The 17,241-nt window shown below is 42.2% G+C and overlaps 1 protein-coding gene across 1 annotated transcript in view; it reads left to right on the plus strand.

Annotated features, from left to right (window-relative positions):
* ppp3r1b (protein phosphatase 3 (formerly 2B), regulatory s1ubunit B, alpha isoform, b) overlaps nt 1-17,241 on the plus strand; it is a 40,771-nt gene extending 23,530 nt beyond the window's left edge. Inside the window, exons 3-6 of the mRNA XM_084317852.1 lie at nt 8,620-8,796; nt 10,234-10,293; nt 13,039-13,223; nt 14,607-17,241. Of these exons, the coding sequence (XP_084173978.1) occupies nt 8,620-8,796; nt 10,234-10,293; nt 13,039-13,223; nt 14,607-14,654 (470 nt within the window). The 3' untranslated portion in view covers nt 14,655-17,241. The remainder of the gene's footprint in view (nt 1-8,619; nt 8,797-10,233; nt 10,294-13,038; nt 13,224-14,606) is intronic.

Consider the following 17,241-nt stretch of genomic DNA (forward strand, 5'->3'; position numbering starts at 1 on the left):
TTGTTCGTTTTTTTGCATTCTTTTTTTTCGTTCGTTTTTTTTGTATTCTTTTTTGTGTTCGTTTTAGTTCGTTAATTTTTTTGCATTCTTTTTTTGCGTGCGTTTTTTTTGCGTTTTTGTTTTAGTTCGTTCATTTTTTTTTGCTTTTTTTGCTTTTTCGTTTTAGTTATTTTTTTGCGTTTTTGTTTTAGTTCGTTAATTTTTTTTGCTTTTTTTTGCGTTTTCGTTTTAGTTAGTTCGTTTTTTTGCGTTCGTTTTAGTTAGTTCGTTTTTTGTGTTTTTTTTGCATTCTTTTTTTGCGTTCGTTTTTTTTCGTTTTAGTTCGTTCTTTTACCGACACACCACTCACAGGAGCAGGATGAGTGTCAGGGCTCTCTCACTCCCCCCCCCCCCCCCCCCATCCTCCAGGTCCTCAGCCAGGACACACTCGCCCCCCCCCCGTCCTCCAGGTCCTCAGCCAGGACACCCCCCCCCCCCCGTCCTCCAGGTCCTCCAGGACACACTCGCCCCCCGTCCTCCAGGTCCTCCAGGACACACTCGCCCCCCGTCCTCCAGGTCCTCAGCCAGGACACACTCGCCCCCCGTCCTCCAGGTCCTCAGCCAGGACACACTCGCCCCCCCGTCCTCCAGGTCCTCAGCCAGGACACACTCGCCCCCCCGTCCTCCAGGTCCTCCAGGACACCCCCCCCCCCCCCCCCCCCCCCCCTCCAGGTCCTCAGCCAGGAATTCTTTTTGCGTTCGTTTTAGTTTGTTCTTTTTTTTGCGTTCGTTTTTTTGCGTTTTTGTTTTAGTTCGTTCGTTTTTTTGTGTTCGTTTTTTTGCGTTTTTGTTTTAGTTTGTTCTTTTTTTTGCGTTCTTTTTTTTGCGTTTTTGTTTTAGTTTGTTCGTTTTTTTGCATTCTTTTTTTTCGTTCGTTTTTTTTGCATTCTTTTTTTGTGTTCGTTTTAGTTCGTTAATTTTTTTGCATTCTTTTTTTGCGTGCGTTTTTTTGCGTTTTTGTTTTAGTTCGTTCATTTTTTTTTGCTTTTTTTTGCTTTTTCGTTTTAGTTCTTTTTTTGCGTTTTTGTTTTAGTTCGTTAATTTTTTTTGCTTTTTTTTGCGTTTTCGTTTTAGTTCGTTCGTTTTTTTGCGTTCTTTTTTTTCGTTCGTTTTTTTTGCATTCTTTTTTTGTGTTCGTTTTAGTTCGTTAATTTTTTTGCATTCTTTTTTTGCGTGCGTTTTTTTTGCGTTTTTGTTTTAGTTCGTTCATTTTTTTTGCTTTTTTTTGCGTTTTAGTTCGTTCGTTTTTTTGCGTTCGTTTTAGTTAGTTCGTTTTTTGTGAACGGTCGGACATTCGTTCGTTACGTTGGCATTCAAATTCTAAATCAACATTCGAATTTTTTTTTTTTTATAAATATATATATATATATATTATGTGTCTATTCATTCTGTTTAAACCAATGGGGTTTTTCTTCACAGTTGCAGATAAAGATTAGGCTACACTAATATTATAGTATTAAAACTGATGAGTTATATTCATTGAAGAAAGTTGATTTAATAAAGAAAAAAATACTCATTTAATCAGATTAATGACTTTATTCAAATTGAGGATTTAGTTTCTTTTAAACTTTTTTTTTTTTTTTTTTTTTTTTAAACCAAGGTTCGAACGTCCGTTCGAAAAACCCTGACGAAATTCGAAGCCCAAAAACAGGCTTCGGGGAAACAGCCCTACCGTGACGGTAGTATTATTCCAGGGTGTTCTTTGTGGAACGTGACATTAGTATTATTCCAGGGTGTTCTTTGTGGAACGTGGCAGTAGTATTATTCCAGGGTGTTCTTTGTGGAACGTGGCAGTAGTATTATTCCAGGGTGTTCTTTGTGGAACGTGACATTAGTATTATTCCAGGGTGTTCTTTGTGGAACGTGACATTAGTATTATTCCAGGGTGTTCTTTGTGGAACATGACATTAGTATTATTCCAGGGTGTTCTTTGTGGAACATGACATTAGTATTATTCCAGGGTGTTCTTTGTGGAACATGACATTATTATTATTCCAGGGTGTTCTTTGTGGAACATGACATTAGTATTATTCCAGGGTGTTCTTTGTGGAACATGACATTAGTATTATTCCAGGGTGTTCTTTGTGGAACGTGGCAGTAGTATTATTCCAGGGTGTTCTTTGTGGAACGTGACTGTAGTATTATTCCAGGGTGTTCTTTGTGGAACATGACATTAGTATTATTCCAGGGTGTTCTTTGTGGAACATGACATTAGTATTATTCCAGGGTGTTCTTTGTGGAACATGACCTTAGTATTATTCCAGGGTGTTCTTTGTGGAACATGACTAGTATTATTCCAGGGTGTTCTTTGTGGAACGTGGCAGTAGTATTATTCCAGGGTGTTCTTTGTGGAACGTACGGTGGCAGTAGCTTGTGTTGTGGTTCACCTAGTGGCCGCTCTCTGTCATAACAGTAGCCAGCTGCTGTCTTGGAAGCCTGTTAGTGTTATACTGGATGTTACACACAGTCCTCATATCTCTCCTAGTTACACACAGTCCTCATATCCCTCCTAGTTACACACAGTCCTCATATCCACCCTAGTTACACACAGTCCTCATATCCCTCCTAGTTACACACAGTCCTCATATCCCTCCTAGTTACACACAGTCCTCATATCCCTCCTAGTTACACACACTGTCCTCATATCCCTCCTAGCTACACACAGTCCTCATATCCCTCCTAGTTACACACAGTCCTCATATCCCTCCTAGTTACACACAGTCCTCATATCCCCCCTAGTTACACACAGTCCTCATATCCCCCCTAGTTACACACAGTCCTCATTTCCCTCCTAGTTACACACAGTCCTCATATCTCTCCTAGTTACACACAGTCCTCATATCCCTCCTAGTTACACACACTGTCCTCATATCCCTCCTAGTTACACACAGTCCTCATATCCCTCCTAGTTACACACAGTCCTCATATCCCTCCTAGTTACACACAGTCCTCATATCCCCCCTAGTTACACACAGTCCTCATATCCCCCCTAGTTACACACAGTCCTCATATCCCTCCTAGTTACACACTCTACCTCTAGGGTTAGGGTTACACACTCGGGCCTCTTCTACCTCTAGGCCCTCTACCTCCCCCTGCTGGGTGCAGCGTTACCGACAGGAAGTACCACTCTGAGACGGCCAGATGTTAACGGCACTGCTGTGGACCAGTTCAGAGGTCAGGTCCAGAGGTTAACCAGCCCACATGTCAGGTCCAGAGGTTAACCAGCCCACAGGTCAGGTCCAGAGGTTAACCAGCCCACAGGTCAGGTCCAGAGGTTAACCAGGTCAGAGGTTAACCAGCCCACAGGTCAGGTCCAGCGGTTAACCAGCCCACAGGTCAGGTCCAGAGGTTAACCAGTTCACAGGTCAGAGGTCGGGTGACCTCTCGGGGGTGATGTCCTCCAAAATAGCCCGGAACCGTTAAGCGTTGCATTTCAGGGCAATGGTGTCCGGTCGTTTGGTGTTTTAGCAATGTGGCTTTTAGAATGAGGCTAGTACTGTGATGCTATAGTAGCTAGTAGCTACACACCAGGTACTGTGATGCTAATAGTAGCTACACACCAGGTACTGTGATGCTAATAGTAGCTACACACCAGGTACTGTGATGCTAATAGTAGCTACACACCAGGTACTGTGATGCTAATAGTAGCTACACACCAGGTACTGTGATGTTAATAGTAGCTACACACCAAGTACTGTGATGCTAATAGTAGCTACACACCAGGTACTGTGATGCTAATAGTAGCTACACACCAGGTACTGTGTGTGGTGTTTCAGCCACACACTGTGATTCAGTCGAAGCTCACTTTCCCTTTCTGGTGCTGTCATACAGAACGGCTAAATGCTCATAAAACCAAACCCATAACATAGCCTTAGCCAAAATACTACAAAGCACCCCGCCCGCCCGCCATAAAAGGTATCTAGAACTCCAGCCGTTCCATGTACTTGTTAAATTCCACCACCAGCACACCTGATTCAACTTACCGTAACTAGCCCTTTATTAGTTGAATCAGGTGTGCTGGTGGTGGAATTTAACAAATACATGGAACGGCTGGGGTGCTTCGAGGAGAGGATTGGGAAGCACTGCCCATACATGGTTTCCTGTTATTAACACTTTAATCGCCGATGACGTGTTTAGACGTCATTCCTAGCCATGCTCATTCTGCCGAAGACGCCGTACCTCGTCTTTGATATCAATCATTCAAAAATCTGTGATCGAAATCATATTTCTCCTCCGGAGACATGAGCTGTACTGGTGAGCTCCACTCAACTGTCTAACGGTTCAAGAGCGCCATCCGGTGGCCGATCTGCCGATCGGCCAAGAGGGAGGGGCGCGCCAAACATCCAAAGTGCTCATCCATAATCCGTCCGGGCACTCGCGATCGGTAGCCTGACTCCATCTCAACACACTGGATGATCAATCGCTCGCCCTAACTCAATAAACAACGTTATTTGGACGTATATAGTATTATACAACCTGGAAATGGTTCATCAGGATCAACATCCCATAATCGAAAACTGTCTACTCCACGCCGATCGTCCAACGGCGTGAGGAACATACGGTAAGATCCAGCGTTATTTTCTAACGTATTCCATATAAACTGCTCTGATGACCATATGACCCACACTAGACGAATGGTATAACGTTGCCCACGGAATTATAAACGCCCCCTCGCCCATCCGGTCATCATCAGATGATACGTAGTAACTTCTAGAACCACGTCCAGTTGAAATTTTTTATTTCGCGCCGATTGCTATCAAACTGTATTTCATCATCAATATAATGCATTTGGAGCTATAAATCAAGTTCTGGAGAAAGCTGCAGAAAACGATAAAAACATACTTATACTTTAGACCATATTTTAGTATGAATATGTGAATGAAAAAGTTTAACGTTGCTACACCCTAATAATAATAATAATGACTTGGATTTATATAGCGCTCGTCACTGACCCAGAGCGCTTCACAGAGTCCATTATTCGTCCATACACAGTCATACCGGTACCCTGAACAATGGATATAGGACATTGAATGGGCCATAATAATGGCAATTTAGCAATAGAATTTAAAAAGTTATAGCCCTGCAAAGAAGGGGAACTTCTCCATAGACAAATAGAGCTGGCTAGGGATGGTAAATTATGAATTTAACCCATGGCGATCAAAGTGTTAAATGTGTTGTTTATTTAGGATCACAGTCGGTCGTTTCCTTAGAAACAACTATTCTTCCTGGGGTCCAAACAAAAGACACAATATAAATTATTATGTACATTCACACAGTTACAATTATCAATAAAAACTATTGAGAAAAGAAAAAAAAGAATTACTTGTAATGTGGGTTAAATACAGTGGCAGTGTGTTCCAGTTTGACATATCTCTTTATACATTACAATTTAATTGCTGTTCTTTATTTCTTTTTAAAACATCTTACTTGTAATCTGCATTAAATACAGTGGCAGTTTGTTCCAGTTTGACATATCTCTTTATACATTACAATTTAATTGCTGTTCTTTATTTCTTTTTAAAACATCTTACTTGTAATCTGCGTTAAATACAGTGGCACTTTGTTCCAGTTTGACATATCTCTTTATACATTACAATTTAATTGCTGTTCTTTATTTCTTTTTAAAACATCTTACTTGTAATCTGCGTTAAATACAGTGGCACTTTGTTCCAGTTTGACATATCTCTCTATACATTACAATTTAATTGCTATTCTTTATTTCTTTTTAAAACATCTTAAATGTAATCTCCGTTAAATACAGTGGCAGTTTGTTCCAGTTTGACATATCTCATCATATCTCTATACATTACAATTTTCTTTCAAAGCATTGGTTCTAGGTTGAGGCTAACGTGGAGCGTTTAGTAAAAGCTCAAGTGGATTGGTGGAGTGATTAGTGCACAAAGAGATGTCACGTGACATGGGGGCTTAGCGGTGGGTATCCGCTGGTTTGCTACACTCAACGTCCACCTCCACTGAGTACAGAACAGAGGGGGTTAGAGAGTCAGTGGCCATGGCCGGCAGAACCCAGGAGAAACCGGGTAAGATTCCGTCAGGGGGGGGAAGGAACTGTACATTGGAGGGGGTTGGGTGTTTAGTCCCTTGTTTGAGCCGAATCTGGGTTGAACGTGATTTGTGGAACTCCCTCTGGTGTCGTGGTCGTCGTGGAATTCACTGACGTCTAGAGGGGGGTAAATAGCTTCTAAAGGTAACCGGGGGGGGGGTTGGGGGGGAGACACCTGACGTCTAGAGGAGGCTAAATAGCTTCTAAAGGTAGGGGGTGGGGGTGGGGGGGGAGACACCTGACGTCTAGAGGAGGCTAAATAGCTTCTAAAGGTAGGGGGTGGGGGTGGGGGGGGAGACACCTGACGTCTAGAGGAGGCTAAATAGTAGGGGTGGGAATCACCAGAGGCCTCACCATACGATATTATCACGATACGTGGTTCAAAATATATTGCGATATGCTGAGTATTGCGATATTAATATTGCGATATATATTAGCTTTTTTTCAACTGCAAAGTTAAACTTTGTCAACATGTTTTATCTAGTAAAATATAGTTTTCAGTCTGTTCATCTCACTTCAATCATTTCTATCGCAGCAAGCAGACGGATGTCAACACTGTAATCTGTGTTGCGTGTACCTATGTTTGTATTACAGTCATATTACAACGTAACTGAATGCACACGTGTGTGTGTGTGTGGACTACTGTACTATTAAAAGTATTGAAATGAACAATGCAACTTCCTTATAAATTTTTTTATTATTATTTGTTTGCATAATTAAATATCGATACTTGGCGTCCTTGTATCGGTACAGTATTGCCACGCAAAAAGCAAAGTATCGCGATACTATACTGTATCGATATTCCCCCCCACCACTAGTAAATAGCTTCTAAAGGGGGCGAGACACCAGACCCATGTGGACAACGGGCTGTTTTTGTTTGGCACTTCCTTTTACCTTCTGTGTGGAAAGTACGTCTCCTAAAACCTTTATGATGGTAGTAGGAGTTACGGTACTTTAACCACCGCTGTGCCGTGTTTGTTTTAATAACCGGAATTCTCTCTCTCTCTGTATGTGTGTCTCTCTCTCTCTGTATGTGTGTCTCTCTCTCTCTGTATGTGTGTCTCTCTCTCTCTGTATGTGTGTCTCTCTCTCTCTCTCTCTCTCTCTCTCTCTGTGTCTCTCTATCTCTCTCTCTCTCTCTCTCTCTCTCTCTCTCTCTGTGTGTCTCTCTATCTCTCTCTCTCTCTCTGTATGTGTGTGTCTCTCTGTGTGTCTCTCTCTCTCTCTGTATGTGTGTCTCTCTCTGTATGTGTGTGTGTCTCTCTCTGTATGTGTGTGTCTCTCTCTCTGTATGTGTGTGTCTCTCTCTCTGTATGTGTGTCTCTCTCTCTGTATGTGTGTCTCTCTCTGTATGTGTGTCTCTCTCTCTCTGTATGTGTGTCTCTCTCTGTATGTGTGTCTCTCTCTCTGTATGTGTGTCTCTCTCTCTGTATGTGTGTCTCTCTCTGTATGTGTGTCTCTCTCTCTGTATGTGTGTGTCTCTCTCTGTATGTGTGTGTCTCTCTCTCTCTCTCTGTATGTGTCTCTCTCTCTGTATGTGTGTGTCTCTCTCTCTGTATGTGTGTGTCTCTCTCTCTGTATGTGTGTGTCTCTCTCTGTATGTGTCTCTCTCTCTGTATGTGTGTGTCTCTCTCTCTATATGTGTGTCTCTCTCTCTGTATGTGTGTGTCTCTCTGTATGTGTGTGTGTCTCTCTCTGTATGTGTGTGTCTCTCTCTCTCTCTCTCTCTGTATGTGTGTCTCTCTCTGTATGTGTGTGTCTCTCTCTCTGTATGTGTGTGTGTCTCTCTCTGTATGTGTGTCTCTCTCTGTATGTGTGTGTCTCTCTCTGTATGTGTGTGTCTCTCTCTCTCTGTATGTGTGTGTCTCTCTCTCTCTCTCTATGTGTGTGTGTCTCTCTCTCTCTCTCTGTCTGTGTGTCTCTCTCTGTATGTGTGTGTCTCTCTCTCTGTATGTGTGTGTGTCTCTCTCTGTATGTGTGTGTGTCTCTCTCTCTCTCTCTCTCTCTCTCTCTCTCTCTCTCTGTATTTGTGCGTGTGTGTGTCTGTCTCTCTATCTCTCTCTGTGTGTCTCTCTCGCTTTCTCTCTCTCTGTGTGTGTCTCTCTCTCTCTGTATGTGTGTGTGTCTCTCTCTCTCTCTCTCTCTCTCTCTGTATTTGTGCGTGTGTGTGTGTCTCTCTATCTCTCTCTGTGTGTCTCTCTCGCTCTCTATCTCTCTGTGTGTGTCTCTCTCTCTCTGTATGTGTGTCTCTCTCTCTCTCTCTCTCTGTATTTGTGTGTGTGTCTGTCTCTCTATCTCTCTGTGTGTCTCTCTCGCTCTCTCTCTCTCTGTGTGTGTCTCTCTCTCTCTCTGTATGTGTGTGTGTCTCTCTCTCTCTCTCTCTCTCTGTATTTGTGCGTGTGTGTGTGTCTGTCTCTCTATCTCTCTCTGTGTCTCTCTCGCTCTCTCTCTCTCTCTCTGTGTGTGTCTCTCTCTCTCTCTGTATATGTGTGTGTCTCTCTCTCTCTCTGCGATCACAGTCGATGCGGATGAGATCAAGCGGCTGGGGAAAAGGTTCAAGAAGCTGGACCTGGATAACTCCGGCTCGCTCAGCGTGGAGGAGTTCATGTCTCTGCCGGAGCTCCAGCAGAACCCCCTGGTCCAGCGGGTCATCGACATCTTCGACACCGACGGCAACGGGGAGGTGGACTTCAAAGGTGAGTAGGGCTGCAACTAACGATTATTTTGGTAGTCGACTAATCTGTCGATAATTTTTTCGATTACCGGTAGTCGACTAATCTAACGATTATTTCTGTCACACCCTCCATCTCTGTTTCCTGTGGGCGCGGCTCCTTTTCCGGGCTCCAGTGCATGTTTTACCTCACATCCTCAAGTCTGCACACCTGTGAATGTCACCCTGTTGTCCAGTCCCTCTGCCTTAACACTTTCAGTGCCGGCCTCCGTTTCCTATTTACCCTGTACTGTGCCGCCACCCACTTCGATGATAGAGCTCTCATATTTGCGAACGCATAAACTATATCTTAAATTATGGCTATGTGTCTAATCTGGCCGTCGCTTATCAATGACTTGTTTGCAGTCAACATTGTCGAAACATTTTATACCATTTTGAAAAACGCTAGTTTCTTGAAACTTTCAGAAGATTGTGATAATCGCCCTTTACTGGAATACACTGGAATACACAAAACACGTTGTCATTTTTCGGCCTATCTATGAATCGCTTTCAAATAAACGCTAGATTATCGATAGTATATGTGTACTTATGCACGCTATAGAAGCGGGCTGAAAAATCGATTCTCTTATTTCCTGATCAGCTACACACACACTCGCAGCCACACACACGCATATGGAACACGTTGATATATAGGTGAAAACGGCTCTGATTATCCTAAGACTGGTAAAATAGATTCCTTACCTCAGATCAGATGTTCTACAAAAAGATTATTCCAATTCCTGATCGCCATTCCAAATATCGATCGCGTTTATTGATCCAACGCTGGGTACTGGAAATATGTATTCCACGCTGTTCTGATGGTCCACAATGAGTCCGATTGGCTCGGGTTACTTGCCTGAGAAGTAAAATGTGGATTCCGGACTCTTTTTTTCCCATGCGTTTCATTCAATCCAATCCAAAGGGGTGCAGTACCATCCGGGAGACGATAGGGGGTGATATTTTCACAATTCGAGCTCAGAGAGAATGCCAGTGGTAACATGAGGCTAGATTGATGAAATATGAATGGAAATCGCTAATAAAAAAAATTACGGCAATCTCGTTCCTGGCACTCAACGGTTGGCATGAACTAACGAATTATGCCGTGGCTGGCACTCAAAGTGTTAACAGTTAACATAACATGATCCCATAGCAAATTAAAATAATGACTCATGAAACATTTGATTTAGGATCTTAAGCAACTTGCTTCAATCAAAATGTATTTGAATAACATAAATACAATATGTTATGTGGTCACAAACGTATAGCTTGCACTAGTCTATCTTGGGAGCTTAAGGAGGGTCCTAAATGCATCATTATATGCTACCTGCAGTTTTTCCATTTTTGCTGTGCTATAATTACACCAGAGGTGGGCAGTATAAAATCATATACAATAGGCTCTGACGAATGTATCTCCTTTTGGCAGAATTCATTGAAGGCGTCTCCCAGTTCAGCGTCAAGGGTGACAAGGAGCAGAAGCTGCGCTGTGAGTATCATCACCCTGTTCGCTTCTCTGTCCTGATTTCACTCACTTTTCATTAGGGATGTCCCGATCACGTTTTTTTGCTCCCGATCCGATCCCGATCATGTGATTTTGAGTATCTACCGATACCGATCTTTCCCGATCCGATTATTAAAAAAAGAAAAAAAAAGAAAAAAAAACATGACCATGTTCACGTCTTAAACTCATACTGAGGCCTTAGTTTTGGTTTTAAATTGCATATCATTCATTTATTTATTGTCACACAGAGCAGAAGAATTTTGCCAAAACAAACCAATAGTATCCAGCTGCAGAACGGCAGACCAGCCACACTCTCAGACCCAAACGCATTTCTTTTGATTTAATTATACATCAAATGATTTATGTCAAGGATTGCAATGCCTCGCTTGAATGAAGTTAACTTTTCACCTGGATAACGTCAACATTCAGGGTGAATGTAATGTGAGAAATTGGGATTAAATAAAATAAAAATAAAAATTGCACCGATCACGTGATCGGATCGGGACATCCCTACTTTTCATGATTCAACTGGTTGAAAACTATACAGTCTGTGTATAAAACATTAACCTGTTAAGACCTAGCCCTATTTTCTGAAGAAATTCTGAAAAAAGTAAATGGAAGATTGCTCCACTTCTACAAGGTCCTTTAGCATGTTCTTGGTATCTAGGGACATCTATGGATCTCATGGAACGTATTCCCAGTGTCAGAAATATTGTGTCTGTTACTAGGATTGTGTAAATTGTGATGAAACAAAGGAGAATATAAATTATGATTTTTCTTTGCATCTTTGACAGTGAATAACACCGTGCTAATAATGACCAAACATGAAAAACTGCTACTGAGCTCGTTCAGCACCTTCTTGAGATCATGTGTACAAAAACTCTTAAGCAAATGACTAAAGGGAAGATGATTAAACAGAATGTTTTGTAGATACAGTACTGAATTCTGCCATCCGGACACATGCAATTTGAAATATTATTATAGAATATAGAATACCAGGCCTATAAATTACCTTATTATAGCCAACTCGTACAGCTATGGATCGGGCCAAATCTCCTCTTTCAAATGGCAGAGTTCAATTTGGATTTAGTATCTCCAGGCGTGCAGCAAGAACCGTGAATGAAATCTACTGTATGTACAGTTCCATTCTTATAATGGATATGGCTCCGCCATTTTGGATCGGATTGGAACGCTGATTGTTGCTAAACTTTCACAGAATGTAGACACACTAACTGCCCTCCAATCTATGCCAATAACGTTCAGTTTTGTGATAGAGAATCCCAAGAAATAAGATAAATAAAAAAAAATCATAAGTCATTTGCTTGCAGGAAGCTGTAATCGGCTAGGAAATGTAGTTTTTCAAACTTTCAACACTCATTGAGAGCTCTGGATGCCCTCTCCTCATATGACTACAAAACAGCGACGCTAATTCAAAATGGCCGATATTCGCTAAATTATGAAGACATTCCATAAACTAAAATCTCACTAATAACACTTTAGGACTATTGGTAAACAAAGGTATTGTTGAAAATATACACTATGGCTGCTGTTTTGACAGGATTAAGGTATTTACTCTTGGCTACATTTGGAGAAAAAAACGCAACATTATGTCATACAGTCTGATTTATGACGTGATGTCATCTCGGGCTAAAGGGGTTAAAGGAACGCGCCAACATCGCGCTCACCGTCTTCTCTAGAGTCAGAGGAGAATAGAGATGTACCAATTTCCTTTCTGTGCGTTCAGTAGAAAGCCATCTTGTCTGCGTTGACAGAGTCCCAGAGTTTTAAGCTAGGCTAAAATAAGATATTCCTTTTTAACGCTCCCTTTAAATAATTGTTAGTAGCGGCTCTACATTTGACCCTACCCTCCATGTTGTATTTAATTAAAAAATTTTATTTTATATTGTATTATAATAATAATTATTATTATTATAAATGTTATTCTATTATCGCTATTATTATTATTATTAGGGATGCTCGATATTGGCTTTGTTACCGATATGCCGATATTGTCCAACTCTTAATTTCTGATACCGATTTCAACCGATATCAACCGATACCGATATATGCAGGGTCCCCCCCCCCCCCCCCCCCAAATGGAATCATTTCAGGTAATTAACATTATATATCTCTTGTTGTGGAATTAACACAACATTATGCATACTTTTGACAATTAATAAAATCAGAATTTGTTCTTACTTGCTTTTCCTGGGTAAATAAAAGTTCTAGAAATGTAAAAGAAAATTGAAAAAAAAAATTGAAAACCGATACAGATATTTTCCGATATCACATTTTAATGCCAATATCGGCCGATAATATCGGACATCCCTAATTATTAGGGATGCTCGATATTGGCTTTTTTTTACCGATACCGATATTCCGATATTGTCCAACTCTTAATTTCCGATACCGATATCAACCGATACCGATATATGCAGGGTTTCCCCCCAAAGAAAACGGAATAATTTCAGGTAACTAATAATTTCACTGGATGCATTCAAAAGGCTTTCTAAATGTAAGCATTATCTGTGCAAAATATGATCATTAAAAAAGTAAAAACCAACATGCATACTTTTGACAATAAATAAAATAAGAATTGGTTCTTACTTGCTTGCCTGGGTAAATAAAGGTTAAATAAATACAGATATTTTCCGATATCACATTTTACTGCCGATAATATCGGACATCCCTACTAATTATTATTATTCATTCCGTTCCTTCACCCCCCAGTCGCCTTCAGGATCTACGACATGGACAAGGACGGCTACATCTCCAACGGGGAGCTGTTCCAGGTGCTGAAGATGATGGTGGGCAGCAACCTGAAGGACACGCAGCTGCAGCAGATCGTGGACAAGACCATCATCAACGCCGACCGCGACGGAGACGGACGCATCTCCTTCCAGGAGTTCTGCCTGGTGGGTTGGGCTCCCCCTGGTGGCCACGTTTATTATTGTTATTCAACCCTTTAACACGACAGCCGGTTAACCCTTTCACCGTGACAATACAGAAGGTTAGCCCTTTACTATCACACAACCGACGGCGATGCTCCATCATTAGCTCCGCGGATGTGGAGCTAATGATGGAGCATCGCCGTCGGTTGTGTGATAGTAAAGGGTTAACCTTCTGTCGTGTGGCAGTGAAAGGGTTAACGAGCGCGTGAAATATGTTCATCTGTCTATGGCACCTTTTTAAACCCTTTCACTACCACACTGCAGACGGTTAACCCTTTCACTACCACACTGCAGACGGTTAACCCTTTCACTACCACACTGCAGACGGTTAACCCTTTCACTACCACACTATAGACGTCTTAACCCTTTCACTACCACACTATAGACGGTTAACCCTTTCACAACCACACTGCAGACGGTTAACCCTTTCACTACCACACTACAGAAGGTTAACCCTTTCACTACCACACTACCAAATGGTTAACCCTTTCACTGCGACAATACAGAAGGTTAACCCTTTCACTACCACATTATAGAAGGTTAACCTTTCACTACCACACTATAGACGGTTAACCCTTTCACGACCACACTACAGAAGGTTAACCCTTTCACTACCACACTATAGACTGTTAACCCTTTCACGACCACACTACAGAAGGTTAACCCGTTCACTACCAAAGGGTTAACCCTTTCACTGCGACAATACAGAAGGTTAACCCTTTCACTACCACACTATATAAGGTTAACCTTTCACTGCCACTATGATTAGTCCATCAATAGACCTAAAATAAGATTAAGGTTAACCGTCTGTAGTGTAGTAGTGAAAGGATTAACCTGTAGTGTGGTAGTGAAAGGGTTAACCTTCTGTAGTGTGGTAGTGAAAGGGTTAACCTTATGTAGCGTGGTAGTGAAAGGGTTAACATTATGTAGTGTCAGTGGAAGGGTTAACCGTCTGTAGTGTGGTAGTGAAAGTGTTAACCGTCTGTAGTGTGTTTGTGAGAGGGTTAACCTCATGTATTGTCGCAGTGAAAGGGTTAACCCTTTGGTAGTGTGGTAGTGGAAGGGTTAACAGTCTGTAGTGTGGTTGTGAGAGGGTTAACCTTATGTATTTTCGCAGTGAAAGGGTTAACCCTTTGGTAGTGTGCTAGTGAAAGGGTTAACCGTCTGTAGTGTGGTTGTGAAAGTGTTAACCGTCTGTAGTGTGGTTGTGAAAGTGTTAACCGTCTGTAGTGTGGTTGTGAAAGTGTTAACCTTCTGTATTGTCGCCGTGAAAGGGTTAAACCTTTGGTAGTGTGGTGGTAGTGAAAGGGTTAAGTGACCGTCTGTGCTTGCTTGTGTTTCCTCCAGGTGGTCGGAGGATTAGACATACACAAAAAGATGGTGGTGGACGTGTGACCCGATGACCTCGTGATGACCCCTGACCTCCCCGCCCCCCCCTCGCCTTCTCCTCGACTTCTGAAGATCTGCTCAAGATGTCGTCCAGCAAAACGCTCTGTATTTTTTCGATGGAAGTATTTCTTTTCTCTCTGTGAAGCCCCGCCCCTCGCCCTGCCCCGCCCCTCGCCCTGTCCTGCCCCGCCCCTCGCCGGAGCCTCCTGAAGCCAACCTTATTAAGTGTTATTGAACAGGAATTCTCTCAATAACCTACAGTGTAGCACTTTAAAAAGCTGAGGGACAAATTTCTTTTTTTACATTATCTTCGAACAAGTATTTCTGTTCGACAGGAAGGGAGGAAGGGTAATGTGTGTGTGTGTGTGCGCGTGTGTTTTTCTTTTCGTTTGGCAGTTGGGATATTTTTTATATATATATATTTATTTTGGTTATCGTCTCTTAACCCTTTCACTACCACACCACAAAGGGTTAACGCTTTCGCCGCCACACTACGGAAGGTTAACCCTTTCACTGCCGCACGATAGTGAAAGGGTTAACGTTCCATAGTGTGGTAGCGAAAGCGTCGTTAACCCTTTTGCGGTGTGGCAGTGAACGGGTTAACAGTCTGTTGTTTGTGTGTGTGTGGTAGTGAAGGGGTTAAAACGTAGATACGGGGGACGTAGTTTAGCTGTGATGTCACTCCGCGCTACTTGACTTCAGAAGCACCGGGAACGAAGCAGGAAGTGCCAATCAGAACATCATTAGCCATTTAAAAACAATGTTTTTGTTAGTCATTCTGTATCTGCTGTTAACCCTTTCACTTACCGCACTACAGAAGGTTAATCTTTCACTGCCACACTGCAGAAGGTTAACCCTTTCACTGCCACACTATAGTGGCAGTGAAAGGGTTAACCATCTGTAGTGTGGTAGTGAAAGGGTTAACCTTTTGTCGTGTGACAGTGAAAGGGTTAACCTTCTGTATTGTCGCAGTGAAGGGGTTAACCCTTTGTCGTGTGGCAGTGAAAGGCTTAACCTTCTGTATTGTCTCAGTCAAAGGCTTAACCATTTGGTAGTGTGAAAGGGTTAACACTGTAGTGTGGTAGTGAAAGGGTTAACCTTTTGCCGTGTTGGCAGTGAAAGGGTTAACCTTCTGTATTGTCGCAATGAAAGGGTTAACCCTTTGGTAGTGTGGTAGTGAAAGGCTTAAGATATGATATGATAGTGATGTGTTTTTATTCAGGGGGTGCTAGTTGCACTATTCAATCAAATATCATCAGGCTTGATGGGAGTCGGATCGTCGTGACGTGGTGTTTTATATGTACCGCTTTAAATGTCAGCCAAAAACAGGTAGATGAGTCATCATTTTCCTCCCCTGTGTGTATATATAAAAAAGAAAAATGTAAAAGATGAATCCAAATGTAAAAGATAAATCCAAATGCAGAGATGTGAATATGTCCATGTCACGTGTTCCAAATTGCAATTGAAATAGTTTGGTTTGTTTAGGAGTTTGCGTTGTTTGGTTGATTAAGACCAGGTTTAATTTGGTTGTAGTGCTGTGACTCCTTAACCCTTTCACTACCAACACTACAGAAGGTTAACCCTTTACTATCACACTACAGACGGTTAACCGTCTGTAGTGTGGTAGTGAAAGTTTTAACCTGCTGTCGTGTGGCAGTGAAAGGGTTAACCGTCTGTATTGTCGCAGTGAAAGGGTTAACCGTTGGGTAGTGCGGCAGTGCAATCGTTCAATATGTGAAAAAGAAAGATTTTCGTCGATACGTTCGCGTGTTATACCGTGGTGAATATGAGTATAGTTTTAGAGTGATCCTGTCTAATCCCAGAAAACGACGATATGCAGAAAAACGTGAATTTCACTAAAAGCGTTGCCGTTTCTCGCCTGGACACGCTACTATTTCCAAATCAAATATATATAATAGGCATTATGTTTCATCACGTTTTTTGATGCTTTGATCGTCACCAATGGCAAACATTGTGGAGTAACGTTACACATACACGTTGCGATCGAGGTGAAATCATGGTTGGATCAAAGCAGGATTGATATAATTTAATCCTTACCTTCACTAGGAGGTACCCCAAAAAGAATATTCCAATGGTCTGATCGCGAGTCCAAGTACCGGTGTGCATCGTGTCGCCAAAACATAATCCACCACAACAGATGCATCAGAGGCATTTGCCGCTTCTCAATGCGATCGGGATACCCGCCCGACAAAGAAAAGTGCGCCCGGAGACATTTGATCGACGCACAGGCCAAGATATAATGTTTCAAAGGGTGCTCGATACTGCCACCTGGGTGGATGCGGCCGGTATTGCACTTTGGCATTCTCAGGATGATTCCCCATGTTAACCCCGATTCCGTGTGCCTGTAATGAATGGATATAACGATAAACCCGACTATACTCTGGTTTTCGGGGGTCCTGGCGCTCAACGCATGGCGAGATAACCCGACTATCCTCGGTTCTGGCGTCCAAAGAGTTAACACTTCTGGAATCAACAAGTCTTCTCGATTTGTGATTCCGCTTTTGCTCAACCGAATGCTCTTTTGGGCCGGTGTCCAGGTTGATGATGATGTTCCTGTTTGCTCTTATCACAT

The sequence above is a fragment of the Notolepis coatsorum genome, assembly GCF_963971535.1.
Source record: "Notolepis coatsorum genome assembly, chromosome: 7".
Taxonomy (NCBI): domain Eukaryota; kingdom Metazoa; phylum Chordata; class Actinopteri; order Aulopiformes; family Paralepididae; genus Notolepis; species Notolepis coatsorum.